This window comes from Lepidochelys kempii, chromosome 3, assembly GCF_965140265.1.
Source record: "Lepidochelys kempii isolate rLepKem1 chromosome 3, rLepKem1.hap2, whole genome shotgun sequence".
NCBI lineage: Eukaryota > Metazoa > Chordata > Testudines > Cheloniidae > Lepidochelys > Lepidochelys kempii.
This window is the reverse complement of record NC_133258.1, coordinates 11,903,947-11,922,470: the sequence shown is the minus strand read 5'-3', so window position 1 is coordinate 11,922,470 and position 18,524 is coordinate 11,903,947. Positions and strand designations below refer to the sequence as shown.

General features: G+C 43.9%; 1 protein-coding gene across 27 annotated transcripts in view; it reads right to left on the bottom strand.

Annotated features, from left to right (window-relative positions):
- Nucleotides 1–18,524, bottom strand: part of PKHD1 (PKHD1 ciliary IPT domain containing fibrocystin/polyductin) — a 467,199-nt gene that overhangs the window by 200,471 nt on the left and 248,204 nt on the right. For 25 of the 27 annotated variants that reach the window (XR_012157892.1, XR_012157891.1, XR_012157890.1 and 22 more), the window contains 3 exons: nucleotides 16,191–16,391; nucleotides 4,493–4,558; nucleotides 3,332–3,460 (listed from right to left, as the gene is read on the bottom strand). Coding sequence is in view for 20 of the 27 variants with exons in the window: in XM_073335719.1 (XP_073191820.1) it covers nucleotides 3,332–3,460; nucleotides 4,493–4,558; nucleotides 16,191–16,391 (396 nt within the window). In the remaining 7 variants the exon portion in view is untranslated. The remainder of the gene's footprint in view (nucleotides 1–3,331; nucleotides 3,461–4,492; nucleotides 4,559–16,190; nucleotides 16,392–18,524) is intronic. The other 2 variants (XM_073335715.1, XM_073335717.1) reach the window with 1 other exon arrangement.

Sequence of the window (18,524 nt, the reverse complement as noted above, 5' to 3'; positions counted from 1 at the left end):
CATGGTGGAATCTCCATCCTTAGAGGTTTTTAAGACCTAGTTTGACAAAACCCTGGCTGGGATGATTTAATTGGTGTTGGTCCTGCTTTGAGCAGGGGGTTGGACTAGATGACCTCCTGAGGTCTCTTCCAACCCTCATCTTCTGTGATTCTATGAATAACAGCACGACTAATGGTACCTGTGACCGATTTTTAGGACCCTGTGTGAAGTTGCATGGTTAGTCACCCTGGCAGTTGCAACTAGTGGGTCTCAACACCCACTCAGGAGGAGTGAAGATGAAGTGTTTCTAAGGCAAGAGAGGGTAAAGGTGAGGTAGGTGATAGAACAGCCAGCTTGGGAGGAAGAGCAAGGTAGAGAGTTTATTCCTGTGGTTCTTAAATTAAAATAAAGGAAAAGCATGGGAAGCAGGGTGGAGTAGGTTTTGGACACTAACCAAGCATGTGTGTATGTGCACCAGGCTGAAACCCAAGAAGGGATTATATCGATTTACAGCAACATGACAGTTATTTACAACACGTGGAATGCAGGGAAACAGAAGGAACTGCTCTCTATAAACTAACACACTGCACTGAATTGTGCATGGCCTAACATGCAAATACTCCTCTTGTTTGTTTATTTTTGCTTATAAAATGTTTTGCTTTGGTTTCCCCATTCAATAAGGTTTTTAAAGGGTGGAGATGGCATGTTTTGCACCACTGTGAAGCAGCATGTTCTAAAGAGTTGAACAGTAGGACTCAGAACTAAGGATTCTTGAATTCTAAGGCTGCTCTGGGGTCTTGGGTATGTCACTTATTTTTGTCTGCGCTTTACTTTCTCCATGTGAAGAATGGGTATAATACAGCTTTATATACCACACAACAGAAGTGTTGTGAGGATTAGTTAATATCTCTGTTCTTATCTTCAGGCCGCAAAAAAGCTTGGGACCAGCATACCTAAAAGAGCCTAATGCTGCAGGATGAAAATTGTGGTCAACAGCTCTGCCCTGAGACACAGTGGAACTTTTTTCCATAAGGCTTAAGATCATCTGTGCAGGAGACAGAGCTTTCTTGAGGGCCAGTTCATGACTTTGGAAGGAACTCCTCCAGGAACAAAGCATCATCATAAACGTCACCGTCTTCCGCTCCAACTGCAAGGTGCACTTCTTCAGCTTGCCTTATCTAACATAAACACAGAGCAGTGGGGGGGAAAAAGCCTACCAAAAGAAAACACTCCACTGCACATACAATGAACCACATGTGAAAAGAAGTTAATCATGCTGCTCAATGCATAACCAGAAGGCGCTCAGATACTACAGTGATGAGGGTCATACAAGAACCTAGGTAGCATAGAATAGAAAAGACAGCACTTTTTCTGTTTGTGAATTGTAACTGAATAGGGCATGATTTTTACAAATTTGGTCACTATTTATATTTTTTACAATTTTTTTGTGTCACTGCTAGAGGTTTCTTTGAAAAATTACTGCGTCTTCATCAAAATTTGAAATATTTCAGCCAGCTCTACAGTTAGTTGAAAAACAGTTAGGGGGGAGACATGGGAAAACTTTATCAATTTTTTATCTATATTTGAAATTTGAGTGGAATTCTTCAACCCGATCTCGTGAAAGAGGTAGATGAGTCAGCGTTTTGTGTACTAGCCTATCACTAGGCTACCTGGAGTCTCTCTTCTGCCCAGAATCCCTTGAGGAAGTCACTTAGCCTCCCTGTGCTTTTCTTCCACATCTGTAACATGGGGATAATAGTGCTTTTCTATTTCACCGGGATGTTGTGAGGACACAGACAGTAAAGATTTGGAGGTAATGGAGACATATAAGTATTTTAGATAAACAGAATGTTTTCCAGTCCTGTTTGTGAACGTAGTGATCTGATCATTGTCTGACTCATTTGGGCTCTGACCTTGCAAACACCTAGGCATCTGTACACATTGTAGCCAATGGGGGTCCAGAGAGAAGCAAACTTATGTAGATGCTTATGTGTTAGCCAGAACAGAGCCCTAATTATCTGTGTCAGAAGTCTGGCCAGGGGATTCTGGGAGCAGCTGTGTCTTTCCCCCATCTAATATACAACTCACACTACTAATTCTCTCTTCAACTAAAGCTGATTTTTACTACATCCATAATGTGTTATTTAATTATTTCTCATTTACATGTGGGGCCAGTGAAACACTTCCGGGATGCAATAAAATAAAATGCAAAAGTAATAATCTCAACTTGCCCTAGAGGTAAAAAATGACAACAGAAAGACCTTCCAGCCCCCACAAGAAAAACAGATGACAAAACCCAGGTCCTCAGAGTAGGTCTGAGACAGGCCTTCCAGAAGGATCAGCAAACTCAGGCTCTGTCAGACCAAGTTGGGGGGGAAATTCAGAGTTCAGGACACTTCACTGAGAGTGCCCTGCATCCACCACCCAGACATACAAGTCTAAGGACTGCCAGCGTTATAATTAGTACAATATATTATTTATATTGCTGTAGTGCCTCGAAGCCCCAGCCGTGATCAGGGCCCTGTTGTCCCAGGCACTGGACATGCATGCATATAACACAGCGTCCCTGCCACAAAGGACTTACAATCTAAAACGAGAAGACAGGCAAAGGCTGAGAGAAAAGAAGCTTAATTATCGCCAACATTTAGAAGTGGAGCTGGAGCATCCACACTTGCACAACCTGACATATGAAGTCTTAGCAGAAGCAGGATTTGTACCCAATTCTCCTGAGACACAGAATAAATGCCTTATCTAGATAACCATATGATATCAGCACTCCAGCTAATCTCCACTGTTGGGGTAAAGTCCAAAGACAAGGATGGACTTGGGGGTTGGACTAGATGACCTCCTGAAGTCCCTGATATTCTATGATTCTATGACTCAATGATACTTAGAAACCTAATCCATAAACAGATTTAGAGATCTAAATGAACAGTTGGACAGGCAACCAGAAAGCAAAATGGAAGCCAGTACAGTCTTGGGAGCTCGGCTGAAATATGCTCCCTGTGTGAAACACTGCTAGGTAAGTGGAAAGAGACATTCTGCATTAGCTATGATATGGTACACCTGAGTTTACTTAAGGAAAAAAAAACCACCACAGAACCGTGGGTATATTTGTGCAGTAGATAAGGGTGTGTGAGAGAGAAATACAGAGAAGTCTGCTTCTGGGGCAATGTTTGTTCTAACATGCACGCATTCATGCTGCAGTCTAAGGTCATATGTTTGTGTCCTGTGTACACTGGAATTTACAGTTCTGTTAATTAGCACGTGGTAAAACTGGACTAACATTTCCAGTGTAGACATACCTTTGGTATTACTGAGAGAAACTCAGAACTGTACTTCCCTTACTTACTAGGCAAGATGACGACATCCTCACCAGAGGCTGGAATGCTGTGGTTGTATCCACCCCAGCCTTGTTTCACTCCACTCCATGATTCAGGGAATGACCATTTCAAAATTACGTCAGAAGGAGAGACTGGAGCTAGAACACAGGATGGACAAAGATGATGTATTTGGAATTGTCATTTGCCCCACAAAACCAAAACTTGCCCAATGAGCAAAACCCTACCCTACCCTACCCACAAGTGTCTGCTCTCATTTTGTGCCTTCCTACCCAAAAGCCAGGAAGCTAAATGGATTTTGTAATATGTCCTAAAGTTCAAAGGATCTAGGCTATGTGAAAATCAACTAAGCTCTTTGGAAGCAAGGACTTTTTTACTGTATATCTGTGCAGCATGTAGCATAACGAAGGTCTGGGGTGAAATCCTTGCTCCAGGGAAATGGTAAAATCCCAGTTGACTTCACTGGGGGCCAAGGTTTCACCCTTGATCCAGATTGAGGCTTCTAGGCATTTCTGCAATACAAATAAATAACAATTATAATAATCTTGTGAGGTAGGTAAGTTTTATGAACCCTGTTCCATAGTATAATGAAGGCCAATGAAGTTGAGCCCAACTTAGATTGTGAGCTCTCTGGGGCAGGCTCTGTCTTTCTGTTATTTATATGTACAATGCCTAACACAATGGGGCCCTGATCCCTAGCTGAGGCCTCTAAGCTCTACTGCAACAGAAATAAATTTCTGTAACAATAGTGGACTACATAGCAAATCTGTGGCAAATCCCAGATTAGAACTCTGTAGGTCTTCCTTCTTTCCAGCCCTATCCTTTGGTCTATTATGCTGTCTGGCTCAATGTGTAACTGTATAATAATGTCATGCTATTATCCTAAGATCACTGTGTAGCACTAAAATATATTGTAGTCTTACATTCTCCATGACCTTTATGATCTGATATGGTATTTCTTAACAAAAGTTTATAGTCTTTTATAATGTGGAATCACACATTCATCACATGCAATGGTAGATGTGGCTCTTAAATGAATGCCAAGAGCCCCTTTTGGGCTGACAGATGTACAAAACATAGAGGTGATGTACAGCGACATTTTCCTGCACACCTAGTAAAAGGAATTGCTGTGGCTGTTAGACGAAACCAGTCAGCCTGAGACCACCACATACCTGGTGTAGGTAGAGTGACGTTTTCTTCCTCTTTGAATGTTACTTGGATTAGGTCTTCACTTGTAACTGAAAAGAGAGGGTGCATGGCTTGTAGACAAACCCCATCAGCAACTCAATGGAAACTAACAAAAGCAATTAGACAGTAATCTCTGATACAATGTTTTCTGATCATTCACATTTCTAACAACAAAAGGTTTCCCAAGTACCTAGCCTTGCTGATCCTTTTTCAACCATTTTTCTTACAGTGTTTTTATAAATAAATGAATACATTTTTGTTTGTAGGCACTGAAGGGCTCCTGGCACCTTACCAAAAAAAGCTGAGAGCAGATATACAATAAACAAAAGCTACAGTTGGCATGCCAACTTCATTTATCCCGTTGTAAAACTAGAGTAGCTCTATTGACTGCAATCGCGTTACACTGGTGAGTTACTTTGGATTTACAATGGGGTAACTGAGATCAGAAAGGGAACTGTAGCTTTTGTTCATTGTGTGTATGTATGTTCTTGGAATCTAAGTCAAGACTGGATGCCTTTCTAAAAGAAATGCACTAGTTCAACCAAGATTTATGGTTAGAGCCAGGAATTCTATGGCCCGTGGTATGTAGGCGGTCAGACTAGATTATAATAATTGTAACCCCCTCTGCTAGGTTTTGCCAACAGCGACAAGGGCTCGGTTCATCTATTAAAATTAATACCCCACTAGCTTGAGCTCCTAGCCAGCATTTCTGGGATCACTAAATACCTTTATTGGGAGCCCTTAATAGGCAATACTTCCTACTCGCAAGCACTGAGTCTGTGTATGAGGAAAGGAACACTTTATTGGGGGAAAGGGAACACAGCATCATCTTGGGGAAAACAGCAACAATGATCTAAATGAATGACAAGTAAAACACTCCCCCATGGTTGTTGTTGGCATCCTTTCGTCTGTGAGAGATGGTGGGAATAGAGCAGCCTATGATGTAGATGGTTTGCAATGTCTCATGTGACTGAATAGGCCAATCTGAGATTTGCATGATCTTTGGCAGTTATTGCAAATGTCTGTATCTTGCTTACTTCCTGCGGGCTCTTTTCTCCTCAAGCTGTAGGAGCCAGCTCCTGTCACTGACTTTGATACCCTCATGGAGACGATGTCACCACTTGTTACGGTCACTTGCCAAGATTTCCCATTGGTCAGGATCAATTGCAAATTCCTTCAGATCTCACCTTGCATGTGTCTTCATATTGAACCTGTTGTTCTTGTTCACTCTGATAGTTCTCTGTATAGCATGTCCTTGGGTATGTGTCCATCTTCCAACCTACTCAGATGGCCCAGCCAGTGCAGTTGTCTTTGCTTGAGCAGGATTGTCACAGTTGGTAAATTTGCCCTTTGAAGAACCTCTGTGCTGGTGACTTTATCTTGCCATTTGGTGTTGAGTATGCAGTGTAAACAACATAGGTGGAAACTGTTCAACATTTTCTCCTGATGAGCATAAGTTGTCCATGTTTACCCACCATACATGAGAGTGATGAGGACATAAGCTTGGTACACTAGTATTTTGGTCTTGATAGTAAGCTTTGAGTTCTTCCATGCTCTTTTAGTTAGTCTGCTAAAGGTGGTGGCAGCCTTTCCAATGTGAACATTTAGTTCTTTATTCAGTGAGAGGTTGGTGGTCACTGTAGAACCTAAATTACTGAACTTTTGGACTACTTCTAGCTGGTTTGCATTTAAGGTAATTGAAGGATCTTGTAGAACCCCCTGTTCTAATACAACCATTTTCTTGATGCTGATGGTGAGAGCAAATGCCTGACAGGTACTTGAAAGCAGTCCATGAGTTCTTGTATTATATCTTCATTGTTGGTTATGACGGCAGCATCATCAGTGAATAGAAATTCCCTAATTATCAACTTTTTGACTTTGGTCTTTGACTTAAATCGGGACAGGTTGAAGAGTTTCCCATCTGATCTTGTGTGGAGATACACTCCATCTTTCATAAAAAGAAAAGGAGTACTTGTGGCACCTTAGAGACTAACCAATTTATTTGAGCATAAGCTTTCGTGAGCTACAGCTCACTTCATCGGATGCATACTGTGGAAAGTGTAGAAGATCTTTTTACATACACACAAAGCATGAAAAAATACCTCCTCCCACCCCACTCTCCTGCTGGTAATAGATTATCTAAAGTGATCACTCTCCTTACAATGTGTATGATAATCAAGGTGGGCCATTTCCAGCACAAATCCAGGTTTTCTCACTCCCCCCCCACACACACACACAAAAACCCACTCTCCTGCTGGTAATAGCTTATCTAGAACGTCACTTTAGATAAGCTATTACCAGCAGGAGAATGGGTTTGTGGGGGGTGGTGGTGGTGAGAAAACCTGGATTTGTGCTGGAAATGGCCCACCTTGATTATCATACACATTGTAAGGAGAGTGATCACTTTAGATAAGCTATTACCAGCAGGACAGTGGGGTGGGAGGAGGTATTTTTTCATGCTTTGTGTGTATGTAAAAAGATCTTCTACACTTTCCACAGTATGCATCCAACGAAGTGAGCTGTAGCTCACGAAAGCTTATGCTCAAATAAATTGGTTAGTCTCTAAGGTGCCACAAGTCCTCCTTTTCTTTTTGCGAATACAGACTAACACGGCTGTTACTCTGAAATCCATCTTTCATGTCCTTAGATGCACAGTTCAGTATTACTGAGAAGAAGATTCCAAAGAGTGTAGGGGCAAGAACACATCCTTGCTTCACTCTGCTTTTCATCTCAAAGCTGTACGAAGTGGACCCATCAAACTGGACAGTTGCTCTCATGTTGTTGTGGAATGAACGTATAAAACTTAACAGGGTTGGTGGACATCTTATCTTTTCTAACATTGCAAATAGATTTGCTCTGCTGACTGTGTTGAATGCTTTGGTTAGGTCCACAAAGGTGATGTACAATGGTCAGTTTTTCTCTCTGCAATTTTCTTGGAGTTGATGCAGAGAAAATATCATGTCTATCGTTGATCTTCCAGCCCTGAATTCGCACTGTGATTTAGGGTAGACATGATTCACCAGCTGTTGTAGGCACACTAAGATGACTTTTGCAAAAGCTTTTCCTGCTATGCTTAGTTGCAAGATACCCCTGTAGTTGTTGCAGTCACACTTTTTGCCTTTATTTTCTATACAAAGTGATGATGTTTGTGTCGCACATCTCTTGTGGTACCTCACCCTCTTTCCAGCATTTAAGCAGCAGCTGATGGAGATGTAGTAATAGGCTGTCTTTCCCGTACTTGAGGATTTCTACTGGGATGCCATCTTTTCAGGAGCCTTGCCACTTGGCAGCTAATCAATGGTCTTGCTTAGCTCTTCTACAGTGGGCTCCAGATCTAGCTGTGGCATGACCTGTAGAGTTGATATTTGGTCCACTGACTCACTGGTGATGTTTCTTTCTTGTGCGTATAGCTCTGAATAGTGTTCAACCCAACAAGACAACTGCTTGATTTTATCTGTAATGATTTCACCGCTGTGCGATTTGAGAGGGGCAATCTTGTTGACAGTGGGATCTAGAGCTCTCTAAATGAATTACAAGTAAAACACTGCCCATGGTAACTTTGGCAATAGTCTTAACTTGGTTCGCTAGTAGCCGGTGTGAATGTCCAGTAGGCAAACAGCCCTTTTACCACATCACTTCTCTCTTCTCCCTCCGCTAAACACAACTCATGCTTAGGTGTCAATGGATAGCGTAGTCCCAGAATCCTGAGGTGTACTTGGGCAGACCTGCCTCCAATCCCTTGCAAAATCCTACCAGGTCCTGTCCTGAGGCTCCACTACTTAACCCAGCTATAGTGATTTCAGCTTTATTTGGTGGCTGGGTAGAAAAAAAACATACCAGAATTTACTCACCTCTGCTGCTATCCTCAGTGGCTTCAACAAAGAGCCCTCTTTGCATTGCATCCCCTCAAGAAGCTACCTTGTGGGTTTCATCAAAGAACTGTCCCCACAGTATAGGCTCCTCAATGAAGGGGAATCAGTAGTAATGTAGGACCCTTGAGAAGACCCTTACTAAAGATGTGAGCCCTTTCCTCAGTTCCAATTCTGAACCAATTCTGAGTGTGTGTACAGTTATGGTGACTCCCAAGTGTCACTGGAGGAATTTTGGGTAATGAACTTATGCAGATGAAGCTCTCACTGTAGCCACAGTTCCCACTATTCACCAACAGAGGGGGGCAGAGAGCTTCTTCTCCTCTGGAACTTCTGTCCATCTTGAGTTCTGAATAAATAACATATGCAGATGAGGTAGCTCTGTGGCCGTTCTTCCCCCATTCACCAGATAGGAGCAGAGAGCTCCTTACCTTCTAGAGCTTCAGGCCACAGGGCTGATCATAAACCTACCTCTTGACCTTAAAATTGGTGAATCTAGAGCAGGGGAAAGTTCCAAGGCTACATGACTATGCTCATAGCTCTACAGAGGCAATGTTACAAAGGAGAAGTCTTACTAGCTAGCCATTCAAGAACACTCTTATCTTCTCCACAACATGCACCTTAACCTGCCAATGGGAGTGCATATCACCTTGTACTTTACTTACATTATATTTAAACAAACCTTTGTCCTTTTAAATTGTGAAAGCCACTCCTCCTTACCTCCCTTCCCATCTCCCAGTGCAACCAAGCTAATTTAGAATATCTGAGGTCCATTAATTTTAAGTGTCAATAAATTAGTGGGAATAATCAAAATACTTGATTCTTTCTGATAATTACTATCTGATGTCAGTTTAAAACACTAGACTGCGTTAGTAGCATATGCTCCTATGCCGAATGAGGCTTCCATAATTAAACAGAATGGGATTCCATGTGGGTTTTCCCATGCCCGATTAATTCGTAATCAGGTGCCACAACCCTGCTCTTCAGCGACACCTTGTTTCCCAATAGTTAATTACAGTCTGGTGCCATATTTACAAAAGCCACTCTGAAATGCAAAGTCACCATAGGGGGACTCCACTTAATAGTGCCATGGAGTTGGGTCTGCCACACTGCTTCTGTCTCTTGTTGAGATGGGTGTAGTGGTTAGGGTGCTAGCCTGGAGCTCTGGAGCACTGAGTCCAATTTCTTGCCCCTGCTGCAAACTTTCTTGCCCTGCTGTGTGAACTTAGTGTCTGTATGCCTCAACTCCCCATCTGTGAAATGGGGACCAGGGCACTTCCCTAACTGCCAGGAATGTTGTGAGGATAAATGGATTAAAGACTGTGAGACATTATGGTGCAGGGGCAACATGAGTACCATGGAGAGATTAATGCTTTTCTTGTGGTACTGTTTTACCTCAGCTTTAGTGGTGAGAAACAAAGAAAACCTTAACAGTAGAATTAGTGCCAGAAAGATAAAGCTGGCAGTGAAAAGCCTGAACAAAAATATGTTCTTTTCATAAATTTCTGAATGATACCAGACTGAGGCTTAGTTCTAATTCTGTCAGGAATGAACTCAACAGGTAAAAGGGAGGCAAAGGGTAATTTGGGTATAAGCGATGACACAATCTATCATAATAGGAGAGAGCTGAGAAGTAGGACTACCTGAAGTAACTTATTGTTTCAGGAGAATGGTTTAGACCATCTGCTGTAGACCAGTCTATTCGCTATTCATTTTCCTCTCACTTATGTCATGGCAAATCAGAAATAATCCTGTGAAATCAATGGAGTTGAACACCAGAGTATAAACAGTTGCAAGGGACAGGAGAATCCTACAACCGTGCTTTTGTTACAAGGTATGAGACATGCTCATCTGACTTGGCTACACACACACACAGCTTTTTTCGCAGTATAACCCGGTTTGTCTGATTACTTCTGTTTGGAAAAATGCATTCAGGGAAAATCTGGCCAGCTATCCCCATACTGCCTCAGCAGGAAATAGAATATCCAGCAGACATTCAGAATAGCACCAGCAACACATGAAACAGAGAACACTGGGATTTCCCACCACACAGAGAGCTCAGCACAAGGAGGACTGTTTGTTGTGGTTACATAGAGCAGATGAAGGGGTCCTGTTTATACAGCAGGTAACACTATTGCAGCCTGGTTACATGAAGACAACCATATTAGGCCAAGCCAATGACAAAAGCAACTCCTGGTTAGCTGCCATGGTAACTACTCAAGTGGGGTGATAATCGTAACTATGTTTAGAGCTAACCACATCACTAACTTATCAGCTTGGTTAAAAACTGCATGGGTTTGATTCTCTACCGTTTGGCACTTAATGTAATTATTTATGCTAGTGCAAGGCAAACTAGGTGTAAAGCACAACCATGCTGATTGGGAAGCATTTTACACCCACTTCATTCAGGTGTAAATGCCTACACAAGGTCCGATTCAAGCCCAGAGAGTGGACAAGAACATAATTACCTCGTTCTCTGGGTGGTTTTGTTTATATATTGAGTATATTATCATCATTTAAGCAAGGAACAGGAAGAGATACAGGCAACACAGATAAAGGATGTCATTAGTAAACATTGGATTAAAGGGCCTCTTCGCAACATGCAGTTATAAGGCTCCAGGTCCTAGTTGTATAAAAACTTTATCAGGCCCACCAATTTTCTGTCCGATTACAGCCCTTCCTGGATGCTTGGGCTGTGAATCATACATAAAGGCCTTCGTGAATTCAAACTTCCTGGCATCTTCCTTCCCCTGGTTTAGGTCTCTGAGTTGATGTGAAGGAGGAGCAAAACAGTCTTTCATCAGCTATGTAGTGACAGAAAACTTGCCTGTGGTTATTATAAAGTGCTGAAACTAGGATAAATGCTCCAGTGCTCTGAGTTACAAATAACAAACACCATCATGCCATTCAACATCAATAGAGCCAACACAGATCATGGGAAACATCAAAACTTTTAGAAATAACACTCGACTACAAGGCATCTGCAGCACTACACATGAGACAGATCTTCCAAGGCTGGGGAGATGGAGATAGAATATTTGGTTAATTAATAGAAGGTGCCATATACTAGGGTGCTCAGAACTGTATCATCATATGGATTTGGATACCATGCTGATCGGCAGCAATATAAAACCTTAAGATGTGGCAAACCAAGACTGACTTCCTCTCTTAATGGATTAATAATGGCTGCAGCAAAGACTGAGGCAGCATGAGCTTCCTCAATCTGCCATACTAATGGGCAACAATCCAGAATTACCAGGACTATCTCTAAGAGTGAAAGAGCGCAGTTTAGTCTTCATTTTCTGATCACCACAATCCACTCACTCTTTGGCCTCTCCACTGAGGTTGCCAACGAGGATGACAATTGGTGCTGTGTGTGAGGGTGTTTTTCCATGGGTCGGTGATTGGGGCACCTGTCCGCTAGGAACTGAAATGAGAACACTCAACTCATTTCATAGAAGTAAGGGTAAGATTTTGTCATGGTTATTTTTAGTAAAAGTCACGGACGGTCATGGGCAATAAACGAAAAGTCATGGGCGCTGTGACCTGTTCATGACTTTTATTAGCAATGACGGCAAAGAGAGAGGGCTGGAGAGGGTAGCGGGGAATGACAGCTGGGCCCCATGGTGGGGGACTGACAGCCACAGCCCCACTTCTATGGAGGAGGCGGGACAGCTCTGGCTTCAGCCTCGGCCGAAACCATGGGGCAGGGGCACACAGCAGCAGCTCTGGCTTAGGTCCCAGCCAAAGAGGTTGGGGGGTCACACACAGCCCCGGCTCCGGCTGAAGCTGCGGGTCAGGGATGCACAGCCCTGGCTCCACCCCCACTGCCGATAGCTGATGCTGAAGTCACAGAGGGCCAGTAAAGTCACGGAATTCGTGACTTCCGTGACTAAATCATATCCTCACATATAAGCCACTGAAAAGCCTTCATATAGTACTGTGATCTTTGGAAACTACTTACCCGATCGGAATTCAAACTGGCTAGAAGTTAAAGGCTTATTATTGCATTACCAATCTCCTAAGCCATCCAGCTTCCCACTTCAAATCTTCCATCCAAAATGCCCCTTGAAACTTGGGCAATGAATATGAATGAAACATCTTTGTTTTGCTTATACAGTAATTTTCAATGTAAAGAACAACTCTTTAGAGGCCTGCTCTTCTCCTGCTGAGATCAATGAAAATCTCCCTTTGACTACAATGGAGTTTGGATCAGGCTTTAGGTATTTATAAGAAAGAACGATCAAAATAATGAAATTCAAGTTTCTTAAGCTAATTAAACAGCAAACCTGGTTTGATGCAGCACCAACACAATGCTAAGCCTTGATCCTGTGCAATGTGATCAATGTGAGTAGTCCCATTGACTTACTCACATTTACATGTGAGTAGTCCCATTGACTTCAAGGAGACAAGGCCCATATTTTAAGTTCATTGGAAAATGGGTTGGGAGTAAATGAAAAAGTTCAGTAACTATGTTAATAAAGTTTCAATCATGTTTTTGACAAATATTTCAACTAAAAATGTTTCAATTAATAAGCTTACTTGTCTTCATTTTCAAGGCCCTTCATGGCCTATCCCCACCCTACCTATCATCTCTTATTCACTACTGAGATTACAACCTCTTATTCACAACCTCCACCTTCACTCCCCACTAATTAAATTTTCAAACAAGCACCTTCATTCTTTCTCCCATGCTGCCCTTATGTCTGGGAGTTGCTCCCATAAAGATCTGCTAAGCCACCTCATTATCCACCTTCAAATCTCTCCTCTAAACTTTCTTTTGCAACAATACCTCCAAAAACCTAACAGCCACAGTCCGTTTGAGACCACTGTTTATCATGTTGGCCAATACTGTCCCATTGCTTCCTGGTACTTCCCCGACCCCACTTGTCTATTTATCCATCTGGTATGTCTTGATTTATACCTAGATTGTAAGCTCTTTGGGGCAGGGGCCATCTTTCAGTTGTACATAGGCGTACAGTGCCTACCACAATGGGATCCTGGTTCAAGACTCGTCTCCCAGATATTACCACAATGCAAATATAATTAATAATAATAATGAAAAGGTCATAAAAATGGAAAAACAAATGAAAAATGGTTCCACCTTGAACGCTTTGAAACAAAAACAACTTTGTAATTTCAAAAGGTTCCACAACACTAGGAATTTAAAATACATGCCACTGGTTATTTATATGGTGGTACTGCCCAGAGGCCCAAGTCAAGGATCAGGGCCCAGTCCTGGTAGGTGCTATACACATACATAATGAAAAGACAATCCCTGTCTCAAAGAACTGACAGTGCAAAAAAGGTCATTACTGTAGTTTGCATAGAATACCTCAGACTTAAAGATGCCATTGTCTGAGTTTGCCCCAGTATGACATTTACCTCCCCACACTGTGACATGAGCTCACCATGCCACAACGTGGTGATGTTACGTCAAAACACAGTTGTCAAGGTTCCTCCCCCACTCTGAACTCTAGGGTACAGATGTGGGGACCTGCATGAAAAACCTCCTAAGCTTATCTTTACCAGCTTAGGTCAAAACTTCCCCAAGGTACAAAATATTACACCCGTTATCCTTGGACTGGCCGCTACCACCACCAAACTAATACTGGTTACTGGGGAAGAGCTGTTTGGACGCGTCCTTCCCCACAAAATACTTCCCAAAACCTTGCACCCCACTTCCTGGACAAGGTTTGGTAAAAAGCCTCACCAATTTGCCTAGGTGACTACAGACCCAGACCCTTGGATCTTAAGAACAATGAACAATCCTCCCAACACTTGCACCCCCCCTTTCCTGGGAAATGTTGGATAAAAAGCCTCACCAATTTGCATAGGTGACCACGGACCCAAACCCTTGGATCTGAGAACAATGAAAAAGCATTCAGTGTTTTACAAGAAGACTTTTAATAAAAAATAGAAGTAAATAGAAATAAAGAAATCCCCCCTGTAAAATCAGGATGGTAGATATCTTACAGGGTAATTAGATTCAACAACATAGAGAACCCCTCTAGGCAAAACCTTAAGTTACAAAAAAGATACACAGACAGAAATAGTTATTCTATTCAGCACAATTCTTTTCTCAGCCATTTAAAGAAATCATAACCTAACACATACCTAGCTAGATTACTTACTAAAAGTTCTAAGACTCCATTCCTGTTCTGTCCCTGGCCAAGACGACTAGACAGACAGACACAGACCCTTTGTTTCTCTCCCTCCTCCCAGCTTTTGAAAGTATCTTGTCTCCTCATAGGTCATTTTGGTCAGGTGCCAGCGAGGTTACCTTTAGCTTCTTAACCCTTTACAGGTGAGAGGAGCTTTCCCCTGGCCAGGAGGGATTTCAAAGGGGTTTACCCTTCCATTTATTTTTATGACACGCCCCCCAAATCTCAGCTAGGGTGAAACACTGGCTGGGATTTCTTCCTGGAGCTCTAGGAAAACAGAGTTAATAAGACACATGCATCTCTAAATATACTACCAAGTACATAAAGACTAACAATATTTTCCACATCTCAAGGACGATTTTAACCAGTTGATTCTGGGAAACTTTCACGGGAGAGTGCATCAGCCACTTTGTTAGAAGCTCCTGAGATGTGTTGGATGTCGAAATCAAAATCTTGGAGAGCTAAACTCCACCGAAGAAGTTTTTTGTTAGTTTCTTTGACGGTGTGAAGCCACTTTAGTGCAGCATGGTCGGTTTGCAGGTGGAAACGCCGTCCCCAAACATATGGGCATAGCTTTTCCAGAGCGTAGACAATGGCATAACATTCTTTTTCAGTGACTGACCAGTTGCTTTCCCTCTCAGACAGTTTTTTGCTGAGAAACACTACAGGGTGGAATTCTTGATCAGGTCCTTTCTGCATTAAAACTGCTCCCACACCACGCTCGGATGCATCTGTGGTTACTAGGAACGGTTTGTCAAAGTCTGGGGCCCTTAGTACAGGGTCAGACATGAGTGTCGCTTTAAGCTTGTTAAAGGCCTTCTGACACTTTCCGGTCCACTGAACAGCATTTGGCTGTTTCTTTTTGGTTAGGTCTGTCAGTGGGGCAGCGATTTGGCTGTAGTGCGGTACAAATCGTCTGTAATAACCGGCCAAGCCTAAGAAGGATTGAACCTGTTTCTTTGACTTTGGGACAGGCCACTTTTGGATAGCATCCACTTTGGCCTGTAGGGGGCTGATAGTTCCTTGACCCACCTAGTGTCCAAGGTAAGTCACTCTGTTTAGGCCTATTTGACACTTCTTAGCCTTAACAGTTAGTCCTGCCTCCCTTATGCGCTCAAGGACTTTTTGTAGATGTTCCAGGTGGTCTGCCCAGGAATCCGAAAATATGGCCACATCGTCAAGGTAGGCGACTGCATATTCTCCTAATCCCGCTAGGAGACCATCTACAAGTCTTTGGAAAGTGGCGGGTGCATTTCGCAGCCCGAAAGGGAGTACATTAAATTCATACAGCCCGAGATGTGTGATGAAGGCTGACCTTTCCTTGGCAGATTCATCTAGCGGTACCTGCCAGTACCCCTTGGTTAAGTCCAAGGTAGAGATGAACTGGGCCCGTCCCAGTTTCTCTAATAGTTCATCTGTGCGTGGCATGGGATAGTTGTCTGGGCGAGTTACAGCATTTAGCTTACGGTAGTCCACGCAAAAACGTATTTCCCCATCTGGTTTGGGAACTAGAACCACTAGAGATGCCCATGCACTTTCAGAGGGGTGGATTACACCCATCTGTAACATATCCTGGATCTCCCGTTCTATAGCAGTTTTAGCTTGAGGAGACACCCGGTAAGGGTGGACCCTAATTGGGTGAGCATTACCTGTGTCAATGGAGTGGTATGCCCGTTCAGTCAGTCCTGGGGTGGCTGAGAACGTTGGCGCGTAGCTAGTGCACAGCTCCTGGATCTGCTGTCGCTGCATACGCCCAAGGGTCATGGAGAGGTTCACCTCTTCCACACCACCAGCACATTTCCCTTCGTAGTAAACACCTTCAGGCCACTCAGCGTCGTCTCCTCCCTGGGCTGTAAACTGACAAACCTTTAATTCTCTGGAATAAAAGGGCTTTAGAGAATTAATATGGTACACCTTAGGCTTTCGGTTGGAGGTGGGGAATGCTATGAGATAATTAACAGCTCCCAGGCGCTCCTGGACCGTGAATGGCCCTTCCCACGATGCTTCCATTTTATGGGCCTGGAGCGCCTTTAAGACCATGACCTGGTCTCCTACTTTGAAGGAACGCTCTCTGGCATGTTTATCATACCAGGCTTTTTGCTCTTTTTGAGCATCCTGTAAGTTTTCTCTAGCAAGGGCTAAAGAGGTTCGGAGGGTGTTTTGTAGGTTGGTTACAAAGTCCAGAATGTTAGTTCCTGGAGAAGGTGTAAATCCCTCCCATTGCTGCTTCACCAACTGCAATGGCCCCTTAACCTCACGGCCATATACAAGTTCAAATGGGGAAAATCCTAAACTGGGATGTGGTACAGCTCTGTAGGCAAAGAGCAACTGCTGCAATACTAGGTCCCAATCATTGGAGTGCTCATTTACGAATTTACGTATCATGGACCCCAAAGTTCCATTAAACTTCTCCACCATGCCATTTGTTTGATGGTGGTAAGGAGTGGCAACCAAGTGATTTACCCCATGAGCTTCCCAAAGGTTTTTCATAGTTCCTGCCAGGAAATTAGTCCCTGCATCTGTGAGGATGTCGGAGGGCCAACCTACCCTGGCAAAAATGTCTGCTAGTGCCTGACACACACTTTTAGCCCTGGTGTTGCTTAGAGCTACTGCTTCCGGCCATCGGGTGGCAAAATCCATGAAAGTCAGTATGTACTGCTTTCCTCTGGGTGTCTTTTTTGGAAAAGGACCCAGAATATCCACAGCTACTCGCTAAAATGGAACTTCAATGATGGGGAGTGGCTGGAGAGGGGCTTTGACCTGGTCTTGGGGTTTTCCCACTCTTTGGCACACCTCACAAGACTGGACATAGGTAGAAACATCCTTGCCCATTCCCTCCCAGTGGAATGACCCCCCCAAACGGTCTTTGGTCCTGTTCACCCCAGCATGGCCACTAGGGTGATCATGGGCTAAGCTCAAGAGCTTGGCCCGGTATTTAGTTGGAACTACCAACTGTCTCTGAGGATGCCAGTCTTCCTGGTGTCCCCCAGAAAGAGTTTCCTTGTATAAAAGTCCTCTTTCTACAACAAACCTGGATCGATTAGAAGAGCTGAGAGGCGGTGGGTTGCTCCGTGCCGCCGTCCAAGCTCTCTGGAGGCTTTCATCTGCTTCCTGTTCGGTCTGGAACTGTTCCCTTGATGCTGGAGACATCAGTTCCTCATTGGATTGGGGACCTAGGCTTGGTCCCTCTGGAAGCGATATAGGGGATGGAGCTGTTTCTGTTGACTGTGAACCGCTCTCCGCTGGTGCACTATGTTGGGATTCAGGCTCCGGCTGAGCCTCTTGTGTAGGGTTATTGGCTGCTGCCAGTTCAGGTTCGGTGGGGCCCTCTGGTGTTGAGGTTGCAAGTACTGGATTCAGTGCTGACACGGGGTCTGGTGTTGGTTGTTCGGCTGGTTCCGGTTCTGGGACTGGTTCCGTCTGGGTCTCTGGGACTGGATCCACTACTGCTGTTGCAGACATTGGCCTGGGGTCCAGGTCCATCACCTCTGACTGGGTCCTGATAGAAGTTTCCGGAACAGAGCTAGGCCTCATGGCTTGTTTAGCCTGGCTGCGGGTGACCATTCCCACCCTCTTGGCCTGCTTCACATGATTGGCCAAGTCTTCCCCCAACAGCATGGGGATGGGATAATCATCATAGACTGCAAAAGTCCACATTCCTGACCAGCCCTTGTACTGGACAGGCAACTTGGCTGTAGGCAAATTGAAAGAGTTGGACTTGAAGGGTTGAATCGTCACTTGGATCTCTGGGTTGATTAAATTGGGGTCCACTAAGGAAGCATGGATAGCTGACACTTGTGCTCCGGTGTCCCTCCACGCGGTGACCTTCTTCCCGCCCACACTCACAGTTTCCCTCCGCTCCAAGGGTATCTGGGAGGTATCTGGGCCTGTGGACCTCTGGTGTGATTCCGGTGCAATGAACTGTAATCTGTTGGGGTTCTTGGGGCAGTTGGCCTTTACATGCCCCAGCTCGTTACACTTAA